We start from the raw sequence: 27,587 nt of genomic DNA on the forward strand, positions 1-27,587 counted from the left end.
GAGGGGTAATGAAGCAAGTGGTAGCTAGGGACCTTAAACATGGAAGGACCCTAAAACAAACATGAAGAAGACCTCAAAATAATGCTATTTTCAGTTAGGGTCGGAGTCCAAATATGCAAGCATGTATGGCTTAGAAAGGATACAAAAATAAGCTTAAAAGAGAGGAAATGTTGCTCACCCTTGAAGACCAAACTTTAGCAGCCTTTTGGCTTGAGAAAAGGTGCCTCCAAAGCTCTAAGAAGACCCTCCAAGCTTCTGGAATGGAGTGGTGGTGTGGTGTTAGGTGGTGGTGTAGAAAGGGGGTGTAAGACTTGAGAGGTTTGAAGCTTGGAAGTGTAGAGGGAGAGAGATACAATATGGGAGCTCAAAGGCAAATTTTCTAACCCCTAAACCAGAGCTGGGAGGCTGGTTTTATAGGCAATAGAGGGGGAGAAAAGGGGGGAAAATGGAGGGGAAATGAATTCAAGTTTCCCCCCAAAAAGTTGGCCCCCCGGATACAAAATCTGGGGGGAAAAGAGATGCATATTTGAAATGTACCTGCAGCAAGGAGCAAGGCCGGCTGGTTATCCAGGCTGCAAGTGGCCGGTCGGCTACTTCCCATGGCCGGTCGGCTAGGGGTCAAAAGGTCCAAGAACAATTGCTGGTCGGCCACCACATATTGGTGGCCTCCCATGTGTGCTCAACACAATCATGTGGTCAAAAATTGGAGATAGTGAACCAAAAGAGAGAACAACCCACTTTTCAAAGGGGTTCAAAAGAAATTACTGGCCAGCCACCAAATATTGGTGACCTTCCAGATGTGTACATCACAAATATGGGGTTTAGGGTGCAAGAAAATGACCCAAGGGTGGTCAACATTGGCTTTGAAGTGAGAAAAATCGGGCGACGGAGGGCGATGAATGGATGAAGTTGGCTGACAGAACAATTACTGGCCTCCCATCCTTCTATGACCTTCCTAGCAATGAAACAGAGGTCCCTACCAAAAACGAACCAAAACCGATGCAAAATGAAGGTTCGGGGGCCGAAACGCGCAGCCTGGGGCCCCGAAAACTGACTGTTAGGCACCGGGAGTGGTGTTCGACCACGAAGTCGGTTTCTCGAACCACAATGTCCCTTAAAAGGGAGGATATAAGACGTATGCCAAGAACCGGAGCAAACGGAGATGGTTAAGCGGTCCCGAACCGAAGCACACGGCCAACGGCTCCGAAAAACCGAAAACGGGACTCCAAACGGGCAAAATGGCCTACGACCACGAAACGTAGCCTACGGCCACTGAGAGATGATCTACGAGACGTCTCCCTCCCTTCGCGAAGAGAAAACAGAGAAAACAGAGCCTGGTTCGCAAACCGAGGCAAAGCAAGAAAGAGTTTGGAAGTCCGGAGGCAAGGCTCGCGGCCAAGACTCTGAACTCTCTGAACGAGCACGATATGCAACATCACCAAGCGCTCAATCGGTGACGTCTGAGTCTTAAGGTCGGTCAAAAATGGGGTGTCTACAGTTGCCCCTCTTTGACAGAACTCGAAAGTCATAAGTGACGGGAGTGAATGTCAAAGCCCAGAGACGACCCATTTTTGACAAGGCCGAAGACTTAGACAAACAGGCAAGATAAACAGAGATGCGCCCGCAGGCATGCCCCACTACTACAAAAACAGATAAAGATCACACTTTTTTTGTGTGATGTATGTTATTTAATCACACCTTTTAAGTTTTATTAAAGTGTGATCTTTGGGAGTGTGATTAAAAATGATCATTTTTAATCACACTTTTTAAGTGTGCTTAATAACATTTAGATCACACCTTTTAAGTGTGATTAAAAATATTTAGATCACACCTTTTAAGTGTGATCTTTGGAAGTGTGATTAAAAATAATCATTTTTAATTACACTTTTTAGGTGTGATTAATAACATTTAGATCACACCTTTTAAGTGTGATTAAAAATATTTAGATCACACCTTTTAAGTGTGATCTTTGGAAGTGTGATTAAAAATAATCATTTTTAATCACACTTTTTAGGTGTGATTAATAACATTTAGATCACACCTTTTAAGTGTGATCTTTGGAAATGTAATTAAAAAAAGTCATTTTTAATCACACTTTTTAAGTGTGATTAATAACATTTAGATCACACCTTTTAAGTGTGATTAATAACTAATAAAATCTGTAATAAAAAAAAGGTTCGACATATTTCAAAAATAATCAATATTATTTTTGTATGCACATTTGAATAATGTAATACACACTATATACTATATTTTGAATCATAACCACATATTGAATAGAATAACGTCATATATTTCATAAATGAAAATTAAATATTTAAAAGTATATACAAAGGAATTAAATAAAAAAAAATTAACTGTGCTTACATATATTAAAAAATAAAAAAAAAAACTTAAAAAACTAAGTTCTTTAATTCTTGGACCATATTTTGCATCTCTCCAAAAAATTTCTGACCTGAAAAATAAAAACACAAATTAATCCAGAAACCGCTGATTCATATGAATAAACTAAAAAGTTAATTCAGAAAACCAAAATAGGAACATTAATCATTTCTGCTTGATCTTAATCCTTTTGGAAGTAACTTCCCTGTTAACAATTAAATGCCATAGCAGCTCAGTGTCAATGACATTGTAATTAGGAGGTCACTAATGAGCACAGTATTTAAAAATGATAAATCTCAATACATGTGTACGATCTTTTTTGTGAATGTATATTATTATTACTGTTGAACCATAATTCTAGGTACCCATAAATAAATAAATAAAAACTCAAGAATTTACTCCATTTTTTTTTTTGGGAGGGGGGGGAGAGTACATACATTGCAGTTACTATCACCCACAGCAGCAAGTTTTGGAGAAGCAGAGGCTGCATTTATGAAAAGAATTCACCGGAGCTTCTAAATACTCCCTTATTTTCTCTCTACACTTATTATATGCATTGTATATCTTGTATGTTACGAAGAAAAATTTGTAGATATAGGTGTAGAGATGAACATGGCGTAAAACATGATACCCACAACAATCCAAGGTCCAAAATAAGTGTCTTACAGTCTTGTTGGAAAATCAATTCCCCAACATTGTTCAAGCAGTAACCAAACAGGCAAAAAGAAAAATTATAATTATAAAACCCTAATAATGAAAAATTTGTCTTAGATGGAAGGCTATACCATATTTGAAGAATCCATCCAATAGTAGACAGTCCTCAAAATGGTGGGCCTTTGTCCTCAAACCTATTGCACTTTGAAATTGAAATCCCCTACCTTTCTCCAAAGCTTTCAGGGAGTTGCTTTGGGCCAATATCCTTGAGGGCACAGATCTGCTCCTCTCCCATGGCAGTCATCACAGTCACGACAAGGTCCTTCCCCTCGCCAAATCCATCCTTGATCTGTAGCATTCAAACAATTGACTATTAGCAATGCAGAGAGGAATCAATAAAAAAAATGGCGTACTCAGTGCACGAAACTTCCGCTTAAGTAAGGGCAGAGAGGAATCAATATCACAAACAAAAGTATAAAAACAAATTCACAGTAGTTTGATCATTAACTTTCCAATTATCAATGTCTGGCATCATACTGTAAACAGATTAGCAAGTACAATCCAGAAGATATAATTAACTAACTCATTAACCTGCTGAGAAATTTTTAATTAAAACTCAACAATTGCATCAGAAACATAACAAACAACTGGATCCACATAAAAATGATGACATTAAAACAGAGCTGTACGCCAACAGAGAGATTCAATGCTATGGCACATGTTCATAAAAGATGCATGTAAAAGATAAGCATCCACAATGAAAGGGAGAATGACATCTAGTAACCTGCGTATGCAGATTTTCATCGGTTGGAAGGCGCAGATCATCCTTAGTATTACCATTCTCAGTCAGCAGGCTCACCTACAACATTGGGAATAGTATAAAACAGAATTTACACCAAAAGCAACAAGGCAATTGAACAAGAGAAAGTTCGTATATATACAAATCCATCCTCAGAGATATCAATCAGTTGGTAGTCTGTACGGGCGACATGAGGAACCTGCAATTCATGAGAACAAGTCATTATGATTTGAGAGCTTAGTTATAAGAAAGGGGGTAAAACAAACCACGATAACAAAAAAATGATCCTTAAAAGGCATTTTTGGGATGCACAGGACTGAGAAGGAAGCACATACATCACAGTTGTGGGAAGAGGGAACAATATCTTCAAGCTTTTTTCCATTGAAAATGTCAATACCAACAAAATGACATTTGGCATGACCATGCTTGCCACTTTTGGAAGTTGAGACCTCCACAACCTGTATCAGAGTTACATATATTAGTAAGAAAGTCCAAAAACACTTCACATATAAGGAGGCATTCTTGTCACACAAACTAAGCAATTATGTGGGTTCTGGTTGCTAGCAAGGCCACAATCAACACAAGAGGAATAAATAAAATCCCTAACTATTGTTGCCAAATCAAGAATTGAATCGTGAATCACTTTGTTAAAATTTTGAATCATGAACTGTATGATTCATTTTATTTAGCATGACATATAATTATATATATATATATATATATATATATATATATATAAACACATAGTATTGATTAATCGCAATTTAAAAAAAAAAATTATTTCTCCAGAAGCAATTGTAACTCGTATAGTTAAACAATATTCTATAAATAATTCATACATTTAGCAAGCAATCATCCATTATTTTTAAATAATTCACCAATTTAATTGTTTGTTTAAACTTTTATTTTTAAACTACTAATATTATAATGCAGTGTTTGGTTCATTGAAATGAAAATGGTCATTCGTTACTCATAAAGTTACCATTCCCTCAAAATGGTGAATTTTGATTTCGTTTTAAATTTTTTTTAGTAAATCAAATGTGAAATGAATATTATGATGGAATGATTACTCTATTTAACTTTATTTTAGTAAACCAAATATAACTTATGACTGAAATAATTAACCAAACATAACTTAAGATCGAGATTATTTCGAAGTTTATTTTTTAGACAAAATTTGGGGGCACAAGGCGACGGCCTTACTCGCCTTACCTTATGGATGGCCCTATAAATCACAATGAATCGTATTGAATCGTAATTGAATAAAAAATTCACCCAATTTAAGATTCAACACCATGAATTGAATCATATAAATGAAATCGTAAATTGTAAGATTCTAACAACCCTAACATAACCCATAAGAAGGAAAAGATAAAACACAACTAAGGTACTGGTAGTCATGGATCACAGATGACTCTACCAATTAGATTGACTTTCTCCGTGTACAGACTTGTATCAAAGTGAAGAAACCATGTCACATACACCAATAAGAAAGAATTAAAATAAAGGCAAGTTGACAAGATTTAAAATCTACAAATTCAGCTGCAAAAAGGGCTTTGAAAGCCATAAACTTTAGCTTTGAAATCATCCAAACACATGGAAAAAAGTACTAGAGGTACAACTAAGGTGTAGGTCTCTCCAATATGGAATTCAGATTTAATTTGCCAATAACTAAGTATTAATTGTTAAAAACTAATTAAGAAGATCATCGGATTAACTAGAACAGAAGATAAAAACAATTGTACACTAATTAGTACATTTAATATGTTACTAGCGGTTGACACACACCATATGCACCCGGGCACATACCATATGCACCCTACCACAATTGGTATAATTTTATCATAAAATTTTATAACATCAATTACAAAATCCATAACTTTACCATAAATTAGCATAACATCAACCACAAAATACATAATTTTACCATAAATTAATGTAACAAAATGTTACAATTTTGTGGGTCATGGAATAAAAGTTGGTGATTTATTTGTGGTTTGGTTACAATATTGTAACACCAATTTGTAATGAGTTTATGATTTTGTGATTGATATTACGAAATTTTATAATAATCTTTTTAACTTCAAATTTAATTTTTTTTTAACACTTAAAATGTCAACACCAACGTTGTCAATCCCATACTGGATAAGGAACAAGTTTGTCAGTGGTACGGTATGTACTTGTTTTTGAACTCTCTTTGGTATTGGGCAATATTTTTAATAAATATACAATATTTGTAGTGATATATCTGAAACGGTAATGCAATCAGAAAACGAAAAAATTAACAATGACGCAATCAAAAAATACAATATGTACACATAATGTGAACAAGTTTCCATAAATAACCATTTCTCCTGTAGTAAGTGGAATAGTCGACCTCAGAATAGTTCATTGGAGAATACTTTCGGGTGAAACTCCCTCTTGTGCTTCATAGAATTTCATTCAGGTGACAGCATCCAAAACTCACCTCTACACAAAATGACAATAAACTTGTCCTTTTAAAAAGCTATATCTGCGTTGCTTGTGAGCTCCTTATCCCATATTGACAGATATCTATTCTAATAAATAGCAAATTGAAAATAATTTTGATGAAAAAAGGGCAAAGCTAGTGTTCAATTTCCTCTCATCATATAAGCAACCCAACAAAACCACAAGGCATTTGAATTTTCTAATATAATACATATGTCAGCAACATCAAAGAAAACGCAGCCACTTTGTGGCATTTGATCGAGTACCTAGCAGACACAAAGAACATAAAGAAACAAAAACTACATTCTAAAATTTTACCGACAACTCATAATGAACTGATCCAAAAAGCAATAGTACATGAATTCTTGAACCTATTGAATTATTGTTTTCAGCAAGCTTACCACATCAAAAAGTGCAGCTAACACCTTTTTTCTTTGTTCTTTTGTATCAACAACATGTTAGTATTTAATATTGATGGGTTTCAAGATTCATCATTAATTAAAGCTTTTCGAACTTAGAAACCCAACCCAATTAAAGATAATGCTCCAATGAAAACCAAAAACTTAACCAAGAAATTCAAACACCTAAATTCGAATAGGAAAATAGAAAAAAAAGAAATTAAAAAAAATGTTTAATGACCTCTAATGTCCCTATTGTGCACACGCCTTGCCAAAGTCTGTGATTGAGAAGAAACCCTAGAACAGTCCCAACTCAAAACACACGATACTATAGTCTATACATACATCAGAGAATCAAAAGCTGGGTTCGATTTGTATATATGTAAAAGAGTAATGGAGCTGATTCTGTACTTGTTTTTCTTCAGCGAATGGAAACCCCGAGAAATTATAGAGAGAGAGAGAGAGAGAGAGAGAGAGAGAGAGAATCTGTGACAGTTACTCCTTGCAGAGCTGTGTTTACTGGTATAGTAGAGTGGCGGCTCTGGTTTGCTTGGTTCAATAGTCTGACCGGACATCAATAGTCACTAACCCTTTTATCTTCTCCCTCTCTTATTTGCTGAATAGCAACAGAACCTCTCTTCTTCTTCTTTTTTTTTTTATTATTATTATTATTATTTTTTGGTGATTGGCGCCACGACATTTTATTTTAGCGCCTACTTTTTTTTCTTTTTTTTTTGGATTATATACATACGTGTTTCAATTAAATTTATAAAAAATTATTTTTAACCATTCGAAAGATAAAAATTATATAAAAGTAATAATTATTTTTTATTTTTTATTTTTTATTTCTTAATCAAATTAACTTTTAATTTTTAAATTTTTTTTCTAAAAATCAAATCATACATATTGGTAACTTATTTAATTATTTGTTAATTTTACGATATTTTTACCATCGTTTTCAATTTTCAATTTATATTTACAAAAATTTTAAAAACTGCTGTAAAAACTTATTCGATACTTTTTTTAATTTATAAATGGTTGTCTTAATTTGTAAATTTGAAGAAAAAGCGTAAATTCAAAAAATGAGTTTATATTGGTTTTTAAACAGAAATTTAAAAATTTTACTAACAATTTTTTTTTTCAATTAATTTTTTTAATTAATTTTTTTTCAATAAATTTTTTTTCCAACTGATACTGACCAAGGGGGCAATTGGTAATGCTACTTTAAATCTTAGAGATGGGATTGTAATTTCTAAAATGTGAGGGGTGTCAATGTAATTTACCCAGTGAGGGCAAAATTAGTATTTAAAAAAATTAAATTGCTAAAGGGGAAAATCTGTATTGAAACTTTAAACCTTAAAAAAAAAGGGAAAAATCTGTAATGAAACTTTAAACCTTAGGGGGAAATGTAATTTCCAAAATGTGAGGTGAGAACTGTAATAAACATAAATCTCAGGGGGGTGTTAGTGTAATTTACCCAAAAAAAATTATTTGAAAAAAAATTATTTGAAAAAAAATTAATTGAAAAAAAATTTTGCTAGTAAAATTTTTAAATTTATATTTAAAAACCAACGTAAACTTATTTTTTGAATTTACATTTTTTCTTCAAATTTACAAACTGAGACAACCATTTATAAACCAAAAAAATTATCAAATAAGTTTTTATGATAGTTTTTAAAATTTTTGCAAATCTAAATCTAAAATTGAAAATGAAATGGCTAGGGTCTGTTTGGTAACGTTTACGTTTTCAGTTCATATTTACAAAAAATTTATAAACTGGTTTTTGTTTATTTTTTGTTTATTTTTAGAAAAACATAAACTACAAACGCGTTTGGTAATTGACAAAATGTTTAAAAAAATTTAAAAATATAAAAAAGAGTGAGAAATGACAAGTGGTGGTAAGTGACGGCGGAGGACGGTGGTGGAAAATGGTGACGATGGGTGGTGGGTAGCGGGTGGTGGTGGGTGATGGCGAGTGGGTGGTGGGTGGGTCGGTGATGGTGACGAGTGGTGGATGGTAGCGAGTGAGTGGTGGTGGTAGTGGCGGGTGGTGGGCGATGGTGGCAGGTGGGTGGCGGATGGCGAGTGGTGGTGGGTGGGTGGATGACGATGGCGGGTGGTAGCGAGTGGGTGGTGGTGGTGGTGGTGACGAGTGGTGGGTGGTAGTAACAGGTGTGTAACGAGTAGTGGCGGGTGGGTGGTGGTGACAGGTAAGTGGTGGGTGGTGATGGTGGGTAGATGGGTGACGGTAGCGGGTGGTGGGTGGTAGCGAGTGTGTGGTGGTGGTGGTGGTAACGGGTGGTGAATGGTGGTGACAGGGGGTGGGTGGTTGTGGCAGGTGTGTGGCGAATGGCGGGTGATGGTGGTTGTGGGTGGGTGAAGGTGGCAGGTGGTAGCGAGTGGGTGGCGGTGGTTGCAGGTGGGGGGCGCGATGGGTGGTAGGTGGTAGTGGTGGTGGGTGGTTGTGGCAGGTGTGTGGCGGATGGCGGGTGATGGTGGTTGTGGGTGGGTGAAGGTGGCAGGTGGTAGCGAGTGGGTGGCGGTGGTTGCAGGTGGGGGGCGGATGGGTGGTAGTGGTGGTGGGTGGTAGGTGGTAGTGGTGGTGGGTGGTGGCTGGTGGGTGACAGGTGGCTGGTGGTAGTGGGTGGCTGGTGGTGGCGGGTGGTAGATGGTGGTGGTAAATGGGTACTGAGTGGTGGTAATGTATATATAATCACATTTTAATTACATTGTGTGATTAAAAAGTAGTAATGTATATATAATCACATTTTAATTACATTGTGTGATTAAAAAATATATAAATAATCACACTTATTTAAAAAGTGTGATTAAAAAGTAGTAATGTATATATAATCACATTTTAATTACATTGTGTGATTAAAAAATATATAAATAATCACACTTATTTAAAAAGTGTGATTAAAAAGTAATAGTGTATATATAATCACACTTTAATTAGAATGTGTGATTAAAAAATATATATAAATAATCACACTTTAATTAGAATGTGTGATTAAAAAATATATATATAATCACACTTATTTAAAAAGCGTGATAAAAAAGTAGTAGTGTATATATAATCACACTTTAATTAGAAAGTGTGATTAAAAAATATATAAATAATCACACTTTAATTAGAATATGTGATTAAAAAAAATATATATAATCACACTTATTTAAAAAGTGTGATTAAAAAGTAGTAGTGTATATATAATCACACTTTAATTAGAAGGTGTGATTAAAAAATATATAAATAATCACACTTTAATTAGAATGTGTGATTAAAAAATATATATATAATCACACTTGTTTAAAAAGTGTGATTAAAAAGTAGTAGTGTACATATAATCACACTTTAATTAGAAGGAGTGATTAAAAATATATATATAATCACACTTAATTGAAAAGTGACATAAAAAATAAATATTATCACACTCAATCAAATTAAGTGTGATTAAAATATCAATCTAATTTTTTTTATCACACTTCCAATAAAAGTGAGATCTTTTTTTTTTATCAAAGTGTGATCTTTAACTATTTTTGTAGTAGTGCCCGCAGGCAGGGGGGCAAGATGCAAAATGATATGCAGGAAGATTTTGATAATTGGACTTATACGCTACGCGAAGCCGGTTTGAAAATTGGACTTATACGCTATGCGAAGCCGGTTTGATAACTGGACTTATACGCTACGCGAAGCCGGTTTGAAAATTGGACTTACACGCTACGCGAAGCCGGTTTGATAATTGGACTTATACGCTACGCGAAGCCGGTTCAAAGATTGAGGATTCATGCAATGCACTGTAATGTAGTGGCTAAAATGCAATGTAATAGCTAAGAGGTAAAGGTACCTTACAGGGGCAATTGGCAATGACTTACCTCATGCTGCTGGGGATCTTTCGCTTCTTCTTGGTTGAACTGCAGGTATTACTTTTCTCCCTGACTATGGTCACAGCTTTCCCTATTCTCCAACAGGGTGACAGACTAGGTTGGATCAGTATCCAGAATTGAGGTGCATACAGATGCTTTCTCAATCTATGGGGCTGCCATACAGATTTCAAGCCAAGGATACACCCCTGAGTATTTAAACTAGACTTTAGTCTCGGAAATCCCGAACCTTTGTGTTCTAGGCATGAGCCATTCGAACTCTAGTTTCCACCGTCTCAGTTGGTCTCCTAGGAACTCACTGCAAACATAGGTAGGTGGCTATACCAGACCACGGGAAGTCGTTCGGGCACGACAAACACCAAAGGAATTGCACATTTAGAGGATTTAAGGTCTCCTAGATTGGAAAGTGCACAAGACAGTGCGAATAAAGATGCAGGATTTAAGGTCTTCTTAGACCAGAGGATTTAAGGTCTCCTAGACCAGACAGTAAAATAGATACGATGTAATAGATGTGGTGCAATAGATGCAAAGGGTGAACACACGCCAACCACGCTGGACTCGTGAGTGGAGGAAGAACAAAGAAAATCAAATTAGGAGCGCGTTCCACGCACCCTAAGATAAATTCCAAACACGCTAAAATCGTGTAAGGGAAAAGAATACTCTAACCACGCTAAAATCACGAGAAGAGGTCCGAAAACAATTGCTCAAGTGCGCATACAATGCAACTAGAGATAAAATCCAAACACGTTGAAATCGTGTGAGGAACGGGACACTCAAACCACGCTGAAATCGTGAGAGGAGGTTCAAACACAAACCGCCCAGCGCGTCTACAAAGCAACCTGAGATAAAATCCAAACACGCTGAAATCGCGTAAGGAACGGGACACTAAAACCACGCTGAAATCGTGAGAGAAGTCCAAACAACAACCGCCCAGGTGCGCGCACAACGCAACTTGAGATAAATTCCAAACACGCTGAAATCGTGTGAGGAAGGAGACACTCAAACCACGCTGAAATTGTGAGAAGAGGTCTGAAAACAACCGCTCAAGTGCGTGCACAACGCAACCTGAGATAAATTCCAAACACGCTGAAATCGTGTGAGGAAAAGAACACTCTAACCACACCGAAATTGTGAGAAGAGGTCTGAAAACAACCGCTCAAGTGCGTTCACAACGCAACTTGAGATAAATTCCAAACACGCTGAAATCGTGTGAGGAAAAAAACACTCTAACCACGCTGAAATCGTAAGAAGAGGTCTGAAAACAACCGCTCAAGTGCGCGCACAACGCAACCTGAGACAAATTCCAAACACGCTAAAATCGTGTGAGGAAAAGAACACTCTAACCACGCCGAAATTGTGAGAAGAGGTCTGAAAACAACCGCTCAAGTGCGCGCACAACGCAACCTGAGATAAATTTCAAACACGCCGAAATCGTGTGAGGAAAAGAACACTCTAACCACGCCGAAATTGTGAGAAGAGGTTTGAAAACAACCGCCCAGGTGCGTACACAATGCAACCTGAGACAAATTCCAAACACGCTGAAATCGCGTAAGGAACGGGACACTCAAACCGCGCTGAAATCGTGAGAAAAGGTCTGAAAACAACCGCCCAGGTGCGTACACAACGCAACTTAAGATAAATTCCAAACACGCTGAAATCATGTGAGGAAAAGAACACTCTAACCATGCCGAAATCGTGAGAAGAGGTCTGAAAACAACCGCTCAAGTGCGCGCACAACGCAACCCGAGAAAGTCCCGGAGGACAACGATCCCAAATGCTGCTCAGCGTAAAAGGATAAAAGGTAGAAGATAACACAAGATGCAAATAAATGGAAGTAGGGTGTGTATGACAATACAAGTGGAAAAGTGCATAACAATGCAGGTGGAAGGGTGCATAACTTTGAAGCAGGCTTGATCTTGCGCTTGAGGTAGAGGCACACTCATACTTCGGAGCATTGACAAGGCTTGAAGAGGTACACACGGAATGTAGTCCTGGAACTTACTGAAGTTGAAACAAACTCAGATACCTGACATTTTCCTCTTTTGCTTTTGATTTGCAGTCCGGAACTATATATAGCTTCAGATAGGTCCTGGTTCTACTGTTCTCACATGACCTAGGTTGAATCCTGCGATTTTATGAAAGAACAAATTCTATTTTGTACAAATGTGGAGAACGGCACGGCACTCGGAGCACAAAATGATTTTATTTTTGAAATTGAGAGATGAGTTTTCGACCAAGTATTGAGCCTACAACTGACCACAGCCAAAACGACTCAACAATGGAAAACAAAGGTAGAACGACCTAAACACAACTCAACAAAGGAAAAACAAGGTAAAATGACCTAAACACATTTTTTGACACTCAAACGAATTAAAAAAAGAAACGAGACAAACAAAATGCACAAACACAACACTCAGCTGTGTTACAAAGGCGAGAGACCTCTCGATGCACGAGGAGCTAGTTTCTCCGGGTATTGTTTCCCACCTTTTCTCATTTGTGATTCTCACATCACTCGGCCCTCAGGCTCTGTTTTTCTGAAAAAGCCCTTTTCTCACTTTTTCTCTCAGCGCACATCTCTCTATTCTTCAATCTCTCATTTTTTATCCCTTCCCTGGGTGGTTGATGGACAAACAGAAAGTTGCGGGCTCTTGCCCCTAGCATTCCGATAGATTCTTCTTCTTGTTCACAACAGTGAGTTTCTCCCACAGAGGGGTTGTGATGCGGCTGGATGTGCAGCAGATCTGTAATTGACATTGGTTGATGATGCTCCACCGGGGAGTTTGGACGTGATCAGATCATTCCAGTTCGTGCTTTGCACTTGGCTTGATACCTCGCTGCTTGGAGGATGTTGAGAGCTTTCAGCCCTTTTCTGCTAACTTCAGTTGTGCCCTCTTCTGGCGAATACGATGCCCTTTCTGGCAAGTAGAGTGCCCTTTCTAGCAAATGATTGACAACGAGGAAAAGACAGGAAGCCTGACTCAACTGTGCACCTAGTTCATCAATTTGACCATTTTTTGTTTTGGCTTTCTAAAACAATTTTGATCAAAATGAGAGTTAGATTAACGCGCTTGTTTGATTTTCTGATTTGAAATCATGCAAGTTAGGCTGTAAGCACTGAAAATTTTCCCTTTTTGGGGTCCAAGAAATGGTCCAGTTTTGGAAAAATGGAATAATTTTTTAGAGAAAATTAGTCAACTTTATTAAAAATTCTCAAAAACTATTTTTGCAAACGGCCACTGCTCAACGAGCACGGAACCCGCTCTTGAGATGCACAACTTTAGATTCGAAGGAAAATTGCCCCTTGCTTGAGGGGAACTGCATGGTAACGGAAAGTTGCCCCTTATTTGAACGGCACCGCGGCGCATTGAATGGCAACAGAAAGTTGCCCCTTATTTGGATGGCACCGCAGCGCATTGTAGGCAGTCCTCAGAGTGACGAACACAACCAAATCCTCAGATACAGAGAAGACAAAGATAACCAAAACCATCGCATGGACACAGTCGAATTGTTTTACGGCTGGACTTCAGAATAAAGTTGCCTACGTATCCCAAAGATGGGAATCAAGCCTTACGTAGTTCGGGGTTAAGGTACACTCGGGTATTTAACCTCTCCTTTTTATGCTCTAACTTTTGCCAAGGCGCCTGTTGCGGGTTTTCAACCTTGCGAGCTCAGATTTTATATTTTCCAATTTTTTGTGCTCTAACTTTTGTCTAGGTCGCCCTTTCGGGTTTTCAGCCTAGCGAGCCTCTCAGGGGTAATATTTCTTCAACTTGTCCATGTTGATCGGTTATGAGAACTCTAGGCCATCTAGATCCATCAGAACCACAGCTCCACCTGACCAAATAGCTTTGATGATGTAGGGACCAGTCCAATTGGGTTTGAACTTGCCCCTTGGGTCGTGGATGGGAGCTCGGTTGTCCTTGAGCACAAAATCTCCTTCCTTTAGATTCCTAGACTTAACTTTCTTGTTGAAAGCCCGGACAATTCTGCGCTGATAGCCTTGAACATGGTACAGTGCTTTCAATCTTCTCTCGTCAAAAAGCATGAGTTCCTCAAATCTGCTCTACTGCCAATCTGCTTCGGCTATTTGACACTCAACCAATACTCGTAATGACGGAACCTCAATCTCGATAGGTACAACGGCCTCCATCCCATAAACCAATGAATACGGAGTCGCTCCGGTAGAAGTTCTGATCGAAGTCCTATAGCCCCATAGAGCAAATGGCAGCTTATCTGGCCAATCCCGGTAGGTTTCCACCATCTTCTGCAGTATGTGTTTGATATTCTTGTTGGCGGCCTCGACCGCTCCGTTGGTTTGCGGCCGGTATGTAGATGACTTACGGAAAGCCACGTTGTATTTCTCCAACAAGTCAATCACTTCCTTCTTAAAGTGGGAACCATTATCTAAAACGACCTCGTTCGGGACTCTATAGCGACAAATGATGTTGTTTCTGATAAACTTTGCAACGTGTGACGCCTTCAACACCGCATACAATTGGGCCTCGACCCACTTCATGAAATAATCTATCGCAACCAGGATGAACTCATGCCCATTTGACCCCTTTGGAGTGACAGCCCCGATCACATCGATTCCCCAAACTGAAAATGGCCATGGCGAAGTCATGTTGTACAGCTTCGACGGTGGGATGTTCATGCGGTTTGCATGAATCTGACACTTGTGGCATCGCCGAACAAAACTAATACAATCCTCCTCCATGGTGGACCAGTAGTAACCCTGTCTGAGGATCTTCCGTGCTAGCATTACTCCTTTTATATGCGCACCGCATTCTTCTCCATGGATGGCCTCCATCAGGCGCTTCGATTCCTCGGCTTCAACACACAGCTTGTGCATTCCCAGATGAACTCTCTTATACAGCTTACCCCCACAGATGATGAACTGAACGGCCATTCTTCTGATTGCCCTTTTATCCTTGGCATTTACCCCTGGCGGGTATGCTTCCTTTTCCAAGAAATTCCAAATGTCGTAATACCAGGGGTTTTCGTCCTAAACCTCATCTATAGCAGCGATCGACTCATAGGCTGGCGTAAATTTCTGGTCAATGACGACTGGACGCATCCGGATTCCAAACGGGATGTCTATCATGGAAGATAGAGTTGCTAAAGAATCTGCGAACCTGTTGTTCTCTCTTGGAAGATGAGCAAAGTTTAGCTTTTCAAACCGAGGGATTAACAAGTCCAAGGTCTGGTGGTACATCATCATCTTTTCTTCTTTGACTTTCCAGTCTCCTTTTGCTTGAGACACAACAAGGTTCGAGTCACTGATGACATCCAACCGTCTTACCTCTAATTCCAGGGCCGCTTCTAGACCGGCAATGCACGCCTCATATTCTTCTTCGTTGTTCGAGACTTTGAACCGGAGTTTGAAGGCTAGAGGGATACGGGAATTGTCGGGTGCTATCAGCAACACTCCTATCCCATACCCGTATTGATTTGACGCTCCGTCAAAGTACATCGTCCAACATTCATCGTCGATGTGCAAAATGGCTTCATCTGGGAATAAGTACTCAACTGCTTCACCTCCTTCGACTGGATGATCGGCTAAGAACTCTGCCACTGCTCTTCCTTTGACTGACTTGCGTGTCACATATTTCAAATCGAATTCGGAGAGCAACAGCAGGCAACGAACTAGCCTACCCGTAAGTGCCGGTTTCTCGAAAAGGTATTTGATGGGATCCAGTCGTGAAACCAACATTACGGAGTGAGCTAACAAGTAGTGCCGCAGCTTCCTGGTAGCCCATACCAAAGCTAAGCAAGCCTTCTTGAGCGGAGTGTAGCGGGTCTCGTAATCCAACATCTTCTTGATCAGATAGTAGATGGCCCTCTCCACCTTATCCACTAATTCTTGTGCGAGCATGCAGCCCATTGTAGTCTCAGTCACTGAAAGGTACAATATCAACGGTTTCCCCGGCTCTGGTGGTGACAACACGGGCGGGTTCTGTAAATATTTCTTGATCTGTTGAAAAGCAGCTTGGCATCGGCCGTCCCATTGGAATTTCTTGCCTTTCTTCAGGAAACCAAAAAGTGGTTCACAAGTCAAGGTTAATTTTGAGATAAACCGTCTTATGAATTGCACTTTATCCAGAAAGCCTCGCACCTCCTTTTCAGTCCTTGGTGGTGGCATTTCTAAGATGGCCTTGATTTTTGAAGGGTCGACCTCGATGTCCCTTTGTGTAATCAGAAATCCCAACATTTTTCCCGCTGTAACACCGAACGTACACTTCTGAAGATTTAGCCGCAACCGAAAGTCTCTGATCCTTTGAAAGAACTTTTGCAAGGCGGTGTAGTGGCCCTCTCTTTCTTTGGACTTGACAATCATGTCGTCCACGTACACCTCAACCTCTTTGTGGATCATGTCGTGCAATATTGTTGTCGCGGCCCGTTGATAAGTAGCTCCGGCATTCTTCAACCCAAACGACATTACTCTATAGCAGTATGTTCCCCACGAGGTGGTGAATGCAGTCTTTTCTCTGTCTTTTGGTGCCATTACTATCTGATTGTACCCTGAGAAGCCATCCATGAATGAGAGCAAAGCATGCCCTGCTATGAAATCCACCAACTCATCAATATGCGGCAAGGGAAAGTCGTCCTTCGGACTAGCTCTGTTTAAATCCCTGAAATCCACGCACACCCGGATCTTGCCATCCTTCTTCGGCACTGGAACGATGTTGGCCAACCAAGTTGGGTATTCGGATACCAGCAGGAAGCCCGCATCGATTTGCTTGGTGACCTCTTCCTTAATCTTGAGAGCCCAGTCCAGGCGGATCCTTTTAAGTTTCTATTTGACAGGTCGGGCCTCGGGGTCAAGGGGGATCCGGTGCTGTACAATCTCAGGATCGATCCTAGGCATGTCTTCGTAGGACCACGCGAAAACATCTTTGAAATCTTTTAGTAAAGTGACTAAGCGCTCGCGTTCCTCCGAAGACAACGTGGACCCGATCTGGACCAGCCGCGGGTCCTCCTCAGTACCAATATTTACGGTAATGATTTCATCCGTTAAGGGTTTGACAAATCTCTCATGCTCATGCTCAATTAAACATTACAAAACCGGAGGAATTTCCACCTCGTCGTTTTCATCAAAATTTTGAAAGTCTGAGTTTATGCAATAAATTAAGGGCACGGAAAAGTACTCAGAAACCACAGTTACTTGATTCTCATTAAGCACATCCAAATCGTCCGAGTTCTCAGTTACAACAGACTCAAACGAGAAAGAAAAAGACGACCTGGACATAATTGTGGCATCCGGGTTATCATCCCCAAGATTACCAGACTCAGACTCAGTCGAGCTGGAACCTGATTTTGACTCACAAGACTCGGTGGAATCAGATTCCGGCTCACTACCTAACCCGGTGCTGCTGGACAAAAATCCCTCCTCGTACTGCCAAGTGAGAGAGGGTGCGATAAATGCATCCAAAATAGTTGCTGGTAGGCCCGCAGCCGTTTCATCCCCAATCATGGAAACCGAGGAGTTATCCCCCAAGCACCTTTGGTCGATCGAAGGATCTGAAAGTAGACTCGCCAGCGCTACCCCCATTTCGATTTCGGTGTCCTCAGACTGTACTTCCTTACACTGCTCAACCTCAGCTAATGGATCTGTCTGCTCTTCGGCAACGTCATCCCCGTGTAGTTGCAAGTCGAAGAAGATCTTGAAACCTGGCATGCGCTTCTTCTCCGCGTTTAGCCATGGCTTTGGGAAGCCACAAAATGGAAAGTCTTCCCCTTCCCGGACGAAGCGTCCGTTTAGGGTACCCTGAATGGGCCGATGCATTAATTCAAAAGGCTTCCCCGCCTTCTTTGCTCTGGCTCTCCCAGCTATCTCTTTACCCTTCCTCACCCAGTCCTCTTTGGTGGGCAGATAACCCAAGCCAAAGGTATGAGGGTTGTGTGGCACTTCGGCCAATGCTGCGACGCCCTTTCGGTCGCTCCTTCCCAATCCCATTCCGGGGATGTGTTGTAACTTGTTCATGAGGTAGACGGATTGAGCACTGACGTACACCCCTCATTCACATCCATAATATTCTGCACCACTCGAGCCTCAGCCAAAGTGAACCCTGATAAGAACACATCCTCAGTGCCATGCTCGATTTCCAAGACTGGCGTGGACACTTCCGGTGGCGGATGGATTGATGAATTCCCGAAGACAATAGCCACCCCCTTCCCGTGAGGGTACTTCAACATCTGATGTAAAGTGGAAGAGACTGCCTTCACCTGGTGCAACCACGGTCGCCCCAAAAGTGGATTGAAGGTTGCAGGAACGTCCAAGACATGGAATTCAATGCTGTGTTGTCCGGGACCAACCTGGGTCTAAACTTTGACAGTCCCCATCACTTCCCTGCTAGTATTATCATATGCTCTGATCACCTGAGTAGTTGGCACGAAGTCCGCGGGCTTCAACCCGATTGCATATGCTGTTCTGGCTGGGCAGACATTGATGGCGGGCCCGGTATCAACAAGTACCACCGGTATCCACTTATCTCTACATTCCACGGAAATGTAGAGGGGTTTGTTGTGATTTGTGCCCTCAGGCGGTAGTTCTTTGTCTGAAAAAGTTAATGCCGGGGAACCTCCTCCCGGAAAAACCAGCCCAACCAGCTGTTCTGGTGTAGTATCTATAGAGAGTTTGGACTTGTCCATGGCAGATAAGACAGCCTGTCTATGTACTCACGACGCCATAAGCAGTCCCCAGATGGAGATGTCTGCTTGTATCTTCTTTAACTGTTTAAGTACAGCTTCTTCTTCGATCTGCTTCTCTTTCTGTTTTTCGGCTTCTTTGTCCCTCCCAGATGCCTCGGGTTGGTCTAGGTGCGGGGACTTGAAGTACCGCCCGCTTCTTGTCATGTGATCAACCTCATCGAAGTACCAAGTGTCATCTGGTTGATTGCTTCCCCAGTCATCGTCTATGTGGGCAAGACATAAGTCATCGTCTTCCCACTACATTCCGTTGGCATTCAAAAGGCACCTGTCTGGTTCGGACATGTTTGTACTCGCAGCACTTTCGGCCTGCATGCTCACAGCATCCTCTGTTCTTGTGCGCGCAGCACTTTCGATTCCCTCATGGATTTTGGCTTTCCCGGTTCTCTCAAAACCCTGTTGTTCTACCTGCGTCAGTGCAGTTTGTTGTTCAACTTTCCCTGCATTCACAATGCTTCCGTCCTGAGCGAAATTCTTTGTACCGGCGCTCTCCGGCAATGTAACATGACTTCCGGCCCTTCAGGCCACAGCTGATATTCTCGCCCCTACCGGGCCTTGTTCTGGTTGGGATTCTTCCACCACATCTGGTTGATCATCCAGCCATTCAGTGGCCTCTACCGATTCCTCATAATCAAACCAGTTGACTGCCGCGCCCCCTGATTCTTGGTCATCGAAAAATTGCAGGTTGGCAAAGTCCTCCTCCACAGCTGTCAGATCATTTGCCCCTTGCTCAAATCCATCCCCCTGGATCACACACAGCTCTTCTTTCTCTGGAAATTCTATACCCAGTCCAATCTGGCTTGTTGACAGGATGTACTCACTTGGATCATAGACTTCCCCAGCAAAACTCTGTTCAATCCCAGACTCAACAATCCCATTCTTTCCTGAAGTCTGCCCTGCCCCATCTTCGATGGTCACCACTGTCGGCTCTGGTTGGGTTGTGGAGATGTCCAACATACACAAGAAGTCAGTGCAGTCGGGAAGGAGCACCTCCGGCTTAGGTAGATGGGTGAGGGTAATATAGATGCTAGGATCGTAAGACACGACCCCAGTCTAGATAAGATTGACTCTTTTGGGAGGTGGAGTTTGGTTGTGTGTAGGGAGGGGGTTGGTTGTGACGTTGGGTTTTTCTGGCGGCAAAATCACATTTTTGTCAACGAGGTCTTGAATCTCGTGACGCAGCCTGAAACATTGGTCAGTATCATGACCGTGCTGCTGATGATATGCACAGTACTTGGCTGGGTTGTGAGAAGGTGGAAGTGGATTTGGTAATGGCCTCAGCTCTAGGGGTTTTAGATGCCTCTTTCTGATTAAGACCCCCAGAGCCTTAGACAAAGGCATGTATAGTGGGGTGAAAGTTCTTTGGCCTCTGGGCTGGTATTTAGAGGTTTGAGTATTGCTTCCGGATGCACCGGAGAAGGGTGTGGCTGCCATGGGTCTTGGAAGGGGAGGGGGGATGGTGGTGACCATGCTCACCTCTGGAGCTCTTGCAGTTGCAGCGCCACTCGGGCCTACATTATTGTTGCGATTAAATGTTCTCCGAGGTTGCTCCCTGTCCTGGTCAATCAGACCTTGCTTCATTGCATCCTCGATTTGTACCCCATCTCATGTAGATCCAAAAAAGTGGGGAAGGGGAGTACAATCATTTTCTGCATCAAGTTTGGTTGGAGATTGCGCACAATCATCCTGATTTGGTCCTTATCAGTGGGCCTCAAAGTCATCATCGATGCCTTCGCCCTCCACCAAGTTACGAAATCTGAGAAAGTTTCTTTGGGCTCCTGCCTTGTCGTTTCGAGATCACGAGTTGTAATCTCGATCTGGGTATTGTACGAGTACTGTGCGACAAAGGCCTTGGCCATTTCATCCCAACTTCTCTTTACCTCATCTTCCAACTTCGCGTACCAGATAGTGGCCACACTCGACAGGGTTCGGCCGAACAACGAAAGCTTTTGTGGTCGGGTTAGGCCCATTGGCCGCAGTATATCTGAGAATAACCGGAGGTGAACCATGGGATCCCCAGATCCGTCGAAACGATCAATCTGCGGCATCTTGAATCTGTCTGGCAACGTTACGGCCACATCGGTATATCCGTCCTCGATATCCGAAATAGCCTTTACTCCTTGTGATTTCTTGAAAAGCTTCTCGAGCTTGCTCAGTTTCAGAGCTGTATGGTCTATTTCGAACTCGAAGGGAGAGTCCGGGTGGTTGGGTGTATGGGTCTTGGACAGTTGAGGCGGAAGCGGGGGCGGAGCTGGCCCCGTTGGAAGGTCCGTGTCCTCTTGGATGTTCTGGACATTGGGTAAGGTGTTCTAGGTGTTTGGCAGAGCATTCTGGACAGTAGGTGCTTGCTCGGGTAACGAGACCCCTGGTGGAGGAGGAACTTGATGTGAGGCTGATGCTGCATTTTGCTGTTGCAGTCTAGTGATTAGCTCGGCCTGCTGAGCCATGACTGTGGCCTGTTGTCTAGAGAACTCTGCTTGGCGGGCGGCGTCCTCCTGCATTTGTTTCATGCTCTCTTGGAGCTGGCGCATCATATCCTCCATTTCGGCTACACTCTGTTGATCCTGCTGACTGACGGGTATGTGTATTTCTATGGCAGAAACTAAAACCTCAGCCTGACTGTTCACTGCTAGGGTAGACCACTGTTCTGGTAACCTTTGCTCAGACACACTGCGTTTCCTTGGCCTTCTTCTGACAACTGGGGGTAGAGAATGAAACACTGGCTGTCCGTCAACCAGATCCTCAGATCGATTGAGCCGGCGACCTCTTGTCCAAAGTGCTTGGGGAATATCTACTGGGTCGGAAGCAATTGTGCTAAAACTGCCCTAGTAAAAAGATAAATAAAGCAATAAGGAAATAAATAAACAGATAAACGGACAGCATAACAGCTTAAAGTAGATGCATGACACACAGCCGGGCATAACAACACACGGTCGATAAGCTGAATACACACTGTCCTCCAACACTGATCATTATCCCTGAATCACTGTCCCCAAAACTGAATCCCTGATACCCGCAGATAACTAATTCTCAAATACTGACTGATGCCCGCAGGCCTGATGCCCCAAACTCATAAACTGATACATGCAATCCCTGTAGAGACACACTCTGACAGCACATAACAGATAATTGAGAGCCAAAACACCACTATGTTGGGGTAGGGTTTTCCCTGTCCTATTTTGTCAGGAGCTAGGGTTTCACTACGCACGCAGCGGTTTCAAACAACCTATAAACGGGTAAGCAACCTGTCCTAGTTTGGAATGGTCACTATGGATTCGAATATGCACTAGGTCGAATGGTCAAAGAGGGTGCCCCGGTAAAACCGGGGTTTGTGTTCCCATACTGGCAGAGCCCACAACCGGTCAGCCTTATGGTCATGCCTTGACAAGACAAGCCTCCGGCAAACCGTTCAGGAATAGCAGATGGCAAACACGGTATCCTAGGCGCACCAATGCAAATGCAATGCAAAGAGACATACAAATGTAGTCAAAACAAGATATCATGAGTTCGAGTCAAGTTCTCTAAGTCCCCAGCGGAGTCGCCAGAAACTGTAAACGTCCCCCGAACGCCCCGGGAGAAGAACGAGTCCCCCCCCCCCCCGCGTTCCGTTCGATATTGGGCTTACTACAGCTCAGGACTCTCAAATGTCACGGTTCTACGTCTGAACCAAAGAGTCCAAATCCGGCAAATCGTTTTGAGAAAACAGATTTTTTTTAAAGAAGTGCCAAACATGGACTGCTTTGCCAGATACAGAGTCGCCACCTAAATATTTTATTTTGGAGAAATTTAGGAAACCCTGACTCGTTTGCCTAAGGCCACGTGTCCGTCATCACCAAAGTTGCCTCGGCTCGGGAACTTGGGTACGATTGGGGAAGGTCACTTCGTGAGCACCCCCGCTCGCCCGATCAAAGATCGGCCTCTACTAACCATGATATCTATTTTTGAAAACATTATGTGTTCTTATTCCGGTTATTAGCCTAGATTTACTATGTGATACGCACAGCATACAAGTATAGACTGGGTCGCCTGAATTGGAACAAAACATTTCGTGTTTGTTTGTTTGAAAGTGGTTTGATGGTGCTACTCGCAAGTAGGCTAAGACGTGGATTTGCCACCCTCGGGTGGGCTTAGAAAAACATGATTTTGCCACTATCTAGTGGGCTTTAAAACACACATTTGATGAATTATTCCAATCCAAATAACCCAACCTTCACCCACAGGCATTCAGGCAGTTATATCACATAAGCATATAGCCTCATGGTAAGCATGCTATTCATGGCAGTCACGCACACACATGCAAGGATGCTAAAGCATAAAACTTACCGAGTACTCCAAGCCAAAACAGAAGCTAATTAGAAATCCATGCATGATCCTAATTATACAGAAATGCCTAATGCAACACACGCAAAATGCAACTATAGCAGGCTCGGCTATTCTAAACATGGCATATGAAATGCTACAGCTAACACGTATTCAACTTGGAATTGAAAAACAAATGCAGTTAGTATGATGCGCCGAGCCCGGTGCATGCAAGACAGATGAATGAATGCAAACATGCTATCATACTGTATGCTAATTGAAACATGCCCTAATCTAACCATCATAAGCGGGTAAATAAAAGGGAGAAAGACGTGGGGTTGGAAGATATGCATCACACACACGCACACTTATTACAACATTGCCCTCGCACAGAGGGTCCAAATAAATAGTACAGTCCAAATAATACAGCCCAAATATGTACAAATCCCTAATTAATTTACAAATTAACTAAGAAAAATAATAAACTGGCATGCAAGCCAGGGACTGTCTTGACTCTTCTCCAGATGATGAATGATGCATATCCGGGTCGCCTTTGCGCGGAAATCCACTGTGATGCCCCAATTAGCCTCTGTTTTGCAATGATTCTTGGAAAGCGCGCCGAGCCCCGGAAGACTGCTAATTCTTGATTTGCTGCAACAGAGAGCAGGAGAGGGGCATAGCAATGTATTTTCACAGATGTATGCATGCCTCGATCCTCGTGCCACCAATTACGCATCTCGATGCATGATGGCCGAGGAGTCGAATTGCACTACTCAATATAGAATGAATGCACATGAAAACTCAACTAAAACCTAACTCCACCGTGGATAATCCGGAGTGTCGGTGACTAGGGAATTGAGACACATTCCATCACTCAGAGTACGAAACGTACCTCGTTTCCCGTGCTCGGGCTAACTCCTATCCTAAACACAATGCAATATGCATGACATGCATGAAATGCAACTAAGATACAACCTAACATGCAACATGCTATGAAATGGTATACACGATGCACGAGATAGCATGGCATACACAATGCGCTAACATACAACCTTGCATACACAACGCTATGGAAGGAAATGGCATACACAATGCGATAATGGACTTACACTAACACAAGTGGACCTCAACCACACTCACATAAGAGGCCATGAGATGAAAAAAGAGACACTCGAAATGCGTGCACACATGCACGCAAACCGAGGACCGAACCTAAGGCACAAATGCTACTCTAACAAAGCATGGCAAGGCATGGAATATGGCATACAAGCATGCAAATTTCAGTACCGAAATACGATGCAAAACAACCCCGAAATATGGCAATATGGTACCCGATGCATGAAATGAGACCCGAAATGCAAAACTAGGCATACGCAATGACCTATAGCTATACAAAGCATGCATTATTCGAACATGGAATGTAAAGACAGACTCAATACAGTCCCAAAACAAGCATATTTACAGTTTTAAGGAAGGCCAAACAGCGAACACAAATGGGGCTAAGCTAGCATGCAAAAATGGCCCCGAAAGCGAGATAATGAAGCAAGTGACAGCTGCTGGCCCTAAATGGCTAAGAGCCCTTCAACAAAGTTGAAGAGGGGCTCAAAATGAAGCACTTTACAGTTTACAACCGAGCCCAAAACAGTGAATAAATATGCTTAAAATGCCATGCAAAATAAGGCCTAAAAAGAGGTTTAAACACAAAGTGTAAAAAGGAAGCCTCAAACAGTGAACGACCCTTGATCAAACATGAAGAGGGAGTCAAAATAAGTCTATTTACAGTTTGGACCAGAGTCCAAAAATGCAAACACAAGGGGGTAACAAATCATGCAAAAATAAGGCCAAATGAGGGATATAAAGGCAAGTGGAAAATGGAAGTCTCAAATAGTGATGAGCCCTTCAACAATGTTGAAGAAGGGCTCAAAATAAGCCACTTTACAGTTTATGATAGAGCTCAAAAAAGTTTACACGTAGGCCAAAAATACTACACAAGAAATAGGCACACAAGAGGAGTAATGAAGCAAGTGGTAGCTAGGGACCTTAAACATGGAAGGACCCTAAAACAAACATGAATAAGACCTCAAAATAATGCTATTTTCAGTTAGAGTCGGAGTCCAAATATGCAAGCATGTATGGCTTAGAAAGGATACAAAAATAAGCTTGAAAGAAAGGAAATGTTGCTCACCCTTGGAGACCAAACTTTAGCAGCCTTTTGGCTTGAGAAAAGGTGCCTCCAAAGCTCTGAGAAGGCCCTCCAAGCTGCTGGAATGGAGTGGTGGTGTGGTGTTAGGTGGTGGTGTAGAAATAGGGTGTAGGACTTGAGAGGTTTGAAGCTTGGAAGTGTAGAGGGAGAGAGATACAATATGGGAGCTCAAAGGCAAATTTTCTAACCCCTAAACCAGAGCTGGGAGGCTGGTTTTATAGGCAAAAGAGGGGGAGAAAAGGGGGGAAAAATGGGGGGGAAATGAATTCAAGTTTCCCCCCAAAAAGTTGGCCCCCCGGATACAAAATCTGGGAGGAAAATAGATGCATATTTGAAATGTACCTGCAGCAAGGAGCAAGGCCGGCTGGTTATCCAGGTTACAGGTGGTCGGTCGGCTACTTCCCATGGCCGGTCGGTTAGGGGTCAAAAGGTCCAAGAACAATTGGTGGCCGGCCACCACATATTGGTGGCCTCCCATGTGTGCTCAACACAATCATGTGGTCAAAAACTGGAGATAGTGAACCAGGAGAGAGAACAACCCACTTTTCAAAAGGGTTCAAAAGCAATTACTGGCCGGCCACCAAATATTGGTGGCCTCCCAGATGTGTACATCACAAATATGGGGTTTAGGGTGCAAGAAAATGGCCCAAGGGTGATCAACATTGGCTTTGAAGTGAGAAAATTCGGGCGACGGAGGGCGATGAAGGGATAAAGTTGGCTGACAGAACAATTACTAGCCTCCCATCCTTCTATGACCTTCCTAGCAATGAAACAGAGGTCCCTGCCAAAAACGAACCAAAACCGATACAAAATGAAGGTTCGGGGGCCGAAACGCGCAGCCCGGGGCCTCGAAAACTGACTGTTAGGCACCGGGAGTGGTGTTCGACCACGAAGTCGGTTTCTCGAACCACAGTGTCCCTCAAAAGGGAGGATATAAGACGTATGCCAAGAACCGGAGCAAACGGAGATGGTTAAGCGGTCCCGAACCGAGGCACACGGCCAATGGCTCCGAAAAATCGGAAACCGGACTCCGAACGGGCAAAATGGCCTACGACCACGAAACATAGCCTACGGCCACTGAGAGATGATCTACGAGACCTCTCCCTCCCTTCGAAAAGAGAAAACAGAGAAAACAGAGCCTGGTTCACAAACCGAGGCAAAGCAAGAAAGAGTCTGGAAGTCCGGAGGCAAGGCTCGCGGCCAAGCCTCTGAACTCTCTGAACGAGCACGATATGCAACATCACCAAGCGCTCAATCGGTGACGTCTGAGTCTTAAGGTCGGTCAAAAATGGGGTGTCTACACTCACTCCCTCTTTTGAGCCAATGCGTGTCTCTCTTCTTTATCACCATCCATTGCCCACTTTTGAACAGGCTATTTATGAGTTATTATCTGAGGAGACTCGTCTCGGTACTCTCCAGACTCATCATGTGGACTCTATTCTTGCCACTCCTCAGTCGCGGTCCTCATCAAACCAACGGACCACTGCTTGCCTCTATTGTCAGAATCGGGGCCTTCCTTCTACTCATCTTTTGGTTCATTGCCCTGTCCGCTCCTGCCGTTATTGCAACAAACTTGGTCCTGGTCATCTGTAACAGGATTGTTTTCGCAATCCATCCTGGTCATCTTCCACCAGTCACTCCTCTCGCGGTGGCTCTTTTAAGGGGAGCTCTTATCGTCAATTTCATCGCACAGCAGCTGCTGCTGCCTCTGAGGATTTCTCTAAGTCTCCTGCTCCGTCTGCTCCTGTCTTTTCTCACACCGATGTTGAGGCCATGTTCAAACAGCTTC

The 27,587-nt window shown here is 42.2% G+C and overlaps 1 protein-coding gene across 1 annotated transcript; it reads right to left on the reverse strand.

Annotated features, from left to right (window-relative positions):
- Positions 1-2,547: 2,547 nt before the first annotated feature.
- On the reverse strand, positions 2,548-20,126 carry LOC114267648 (eukaryotic translation initiation factor 5A). The gene is made up of 7 exons (XM_082908982.1): positions 20,118-20,126; positions 7,114-7,188; positions 4,171-4,293; positions 3,978-4,034; positions 3,821-3,895; positions 3,261-3,385; positions 2,548-2,587 (listed from the first exon to the last, which is right to left on the reverse strand). Exons 1-7 carry the CDS (start codon positions 20,124-20,126, stop codon positions 2,548-2,550), a joined length of 504 nt encoding a protein of 167 aa, XP_082765108.1.
- Between the last annotated feature and the right edge of the window lie 7,461 nt (positions 20,127-27,587).

Source organism: Camellia sinensis, chromosome 2, assembly GCF_055761805.1.
Source record: "Camellia sinensis isolate YWXY chromosome 2, ASM5576180v1, whole genome shotgun sequence".
Classification (NCBI taxonomy): Eukaryota; Viridiplantae; Streptophyta; class Magnoliopsida; order Ericales; family Theaceae; genus Camellia; species Camellia sinensis.